At 39.9% G+C, this 3,443-nt stretch overlaps 1 protein-coding gene across 1 annotated transcript; it reads left to right on the forward strand.

The window, feature by feature from the left end:
* Positions 1 to 260: 260 nt before the first annotated feature.
* LOC110917725 (probable galacturonosyltransferase-like 9) lies at positions 261 to 1,933 on the forward strand. The gene has a single exon (XM_022162183.2). The coding sequence runs from the start codon at positions 760 to 762 to the stop codon at positions 1,795 to 1,797; it is 1,038 nt and encodes a 345-aa protein (XP_022017875.1). The 5' UTR covers positions 261 to 759; the 3' UTR covers positions 1,798 to 1,933.
* Positions 1,934 to 3,443: the final 1,510 nt, after the last annotated feature.

Raw genomic sequence — 3,443 nt, forward strand, 5'->3', positions numbered from 1 at the left:
CACAAGTCCTCTCAATTCATAGTGTAAAAATTATTTTACCCATCACTTTATTTTCATTTTAAAACACTTAGTAAAGCAAATTGCACAACCAATACCATAATTTATTTACTATTAAACACCAATCATTCATCATGTACCAATCATTATGTCATCTACACATTATTTTGTTCCTTGAATAACATAAACACATCCACAACAAGGCACGTGGTAACATGAGCCACCAATTATACAATCAACCTAACATGAGCCAATTTGATGGTGGTGAAGTGGTTTGAGAGAGATTTGGTATTCTAAGGGATTCAAGTTTGATTCTTGCTCTCTCTATTATTTTATGTGTCATTTGGTGATGATGGAAGACTAAGCGAGTAGGCGGAGATCGCTAGTTCGATTCTTGAACTGAGCGGGTTTTACCTCACCGCACTGTCGTGTCTTCGGGCGAGTGTTCACGGGCTTCGGCCCTAGGTGAGGGTTTTCCCCGGTTCAGAGACGAGTGTATCCCGATGTGGTGAATTCCGCCAATAACCTATTTGAAGGATTCGTTGTCCGTTAAAAAAGACATACTCGAATCTTCACCAACTTTAAAATTCCCAATTTTCAAACCAACCCTTCAACTATCCAACATTTCCCATTTCACCCCTCCACGTCCCAAACCAACCACGTTCCCACTTTTCAATATACATACATCATATGTTACATACACACAGACCCTCTTCATAGTTCATCATCCTCAAATAACAAAACCTTTTAAACTTTTATGATATGCTTCGGTATCAATCTGTTCCAGCTTTTGTTCTAATAATTTCTCTACAGTGTCTCCTCTACACAAGTGCAATCCGTACAGTTCCCGAATCACCGATCACCGATTACATCGAAGCACCGGAGTACCGAAACGGGTATCAATGTTCGGGTCGGGTCATGATCCACGTATCCATGACGCTTGATTTCAACTACTTGAGAGGATCCGTAGCTGCAGTTCACTCAATTCTCAAACACACTTCATGTCCTGAAAATATCTACTTCCATTTCATCGCATCCGAATCGAAATCGCCTAAACCCGAAGACTTGACCCGAATTGTTAGATCCGTATTTCCGTTTCTGGGTTTCACGGTTTACCGGTTCGATGATCGGGTCGTGAAGGGATTGATATCCGGGTCGGTTCGTGAAGCACTTGAAGACCCGTTGAATTACGCGCGAAATTATTTGGGTGATATACTTGACCCGAGTGTGACCCGGGTGATTTATTTGGATTCGGATGTTATAGTTGTTGATGATGTAATAAAGCTTTGGTCGGTGTCGTTGACTTCGTTGACCGGGTCACCGGTCATCGGGGCTCCGGTTTATTGTCATGTGAATTTTACGGGTTATTTTACGGATAGGTTTTGGTATGATCCGGATTTGTCGGGTGTGTTTGAAGGGAAGAGGCCGTGTTATTTTAACACGGGCGTGATGGTGATGGATTTGGTGAGGTGGAGGAGAGAGGGTTACAGAACTAGAATTGAGAAATGGATGGAGGTTCAGAAGACTGAAAGGATATACGAATTGGGGTCGCTACCGCCGTTTTTGTTGGTGTTTGGTGGTGATGTGGCGGAGATTGATCACCGGTGGAACCAGCATGGGCTCGGTGGGAATAATAGGGTTCATAGTTGTAGGTCGTTGCATCCGGGCCCGGTTAGTTTGTTGCATTGGAGCGGGAAGGGGAAGCCGTGGGCGAGGCTTGATGCGGGTGATCTGTGTCCGGTTGATGAGCTTTGGGCGCCTTATGATCTTTATAGACACTCTAGACAACAATTGAGATGATGATGAATTAGGGGTTGTGTTATGTTTATTGTAGTTTGATTCATTATTTGTTGTATATTTTGTTTAAATTTTGGCCTATAGGGATTCTTTTTGTATATCTATAATTGAATATGAGTAAAGATACTATTTTGTGTTATAATCATTAATCAAGAAAGAAGTTTAAATGAAGGTACCACTTAAATGTTCGGCTCAGGTTGTATGTTTGAAAATTGTGACTTTGGTCTAAAATGATATACATCATGAGCCGAACATGGTGGTACCTTAATAGCAAGTCTTTAGATGGTTACAACTCACAAGAAGTCAATGTTTTGCGGTCCAAACCTCTGACTTGAATCGCTTGATGACCTAAAAGCATACACATGTAGAAAGATTGTTGTTAACTACATGACGAATGGTGCATGCGTGATATGTTTATCCATGAAAACACTGAATATGCACACGAGTTCACAATGGTGATACGTGTAAAAACGAATTTAATTTTGCATCTCTCACCATTATATATGATCAAGGCCAAAATGGATTAAAAAGAGACTAAAAGAGGGAGCTACACGAACCCAAAAAGTTACTTTCGATGATTAGATGTTTAGATGTATGAATTCAATATATGTCATCATCAACCTTGATTGGACCATGATGTTGGAGTACAACAAAGTTGGAACAATATTTCTAACTAAAGAAATAGGTAGAGTGTGAAAACTTAAATCGCCGACCAATAATTTAACAAGTGGACTTTCAAAACTCTAAAGAACGACGGAGAATAAATCCAATGGAAGTAGGGATGTTTAAAGAATCGAATTTTAATACACAAAAATTAATCCAAACGAATTATTTGAAATTTTGAAGTTGTATTTAGATTAGATTACTTAAATGTATTCTTATACTTACTAGTTGTACTCTCTCCTCTCACACACTTAAGGATGGGTTCCGCATAGGATCCACATTTTTTCTCTTATAAGGGTACAATTAGTAAGGAGGGTATATTTAGATCAAGCCATTTTATGTTGGTATGATCACTGAGTTGTATATTATGAGACCACACATTGTGGAAGCCATTCCACGCCAGGCACACCATCCTGGCTACGGCGTGGAGGCCGGCGTTATTGAAGGCGCGGCAAGATTTCCACCGGCGTGGAGGGTATAATGGGAGACGACGTGGCAACGTGTGATTGGATGCAATTAATATTAATGTTATTTTAATTAAATTTAATAGATTTTATAATTTTTAAGTATAAAAGTGTGTACCACGTGTCGAATAACGCCGCTCTTTCACGCCCCGTCTCACACCTCCCATTTTTGCACCACGCCCCATTTCTGACGCGTGCTTACGTGTCGTCCACGTGTCGCATAACGCCCAATTTTCAAGCCCCCCACACCGTATGGTCTAATGTTTGGGCCAAATGTCATAGAAGTCTAAAAAGTCTTTTTGTAGTTATGTGTGAGTGTATATATGATTATGTGTGCGTGTATTGATATAATAAAATTAAGAGTAAATTACGATTTTGACCCCTGTGGTTATATCACTTTTACTATATTAGTCTAAAATAGGATTTTTTTTAACATCTGTGCCCCCATGGTGTCTATTACTAACTATTTTAACCCCTGAGTTTAACTCCATCCCTTACCCTGGTTAATTATTTGTCACATGC

The sequence above is a fragment of the Helianthus annuus genome, chromosome 15 (genome assembly GCF_002127325.2).
Source record: "Helianthus annuus cultivar XRQ/B chromosome 15, HanXRQr2.0-SUNRISE, whole genome shotgun sequence".
In the NCBI taxonomy this organism is placed as follows: Eukaryota; Viridiplantae; Streptophyta; class Magnoliopsida; order Asterales; family Asteraceae; genus Helianthus; species Helianthus annuus.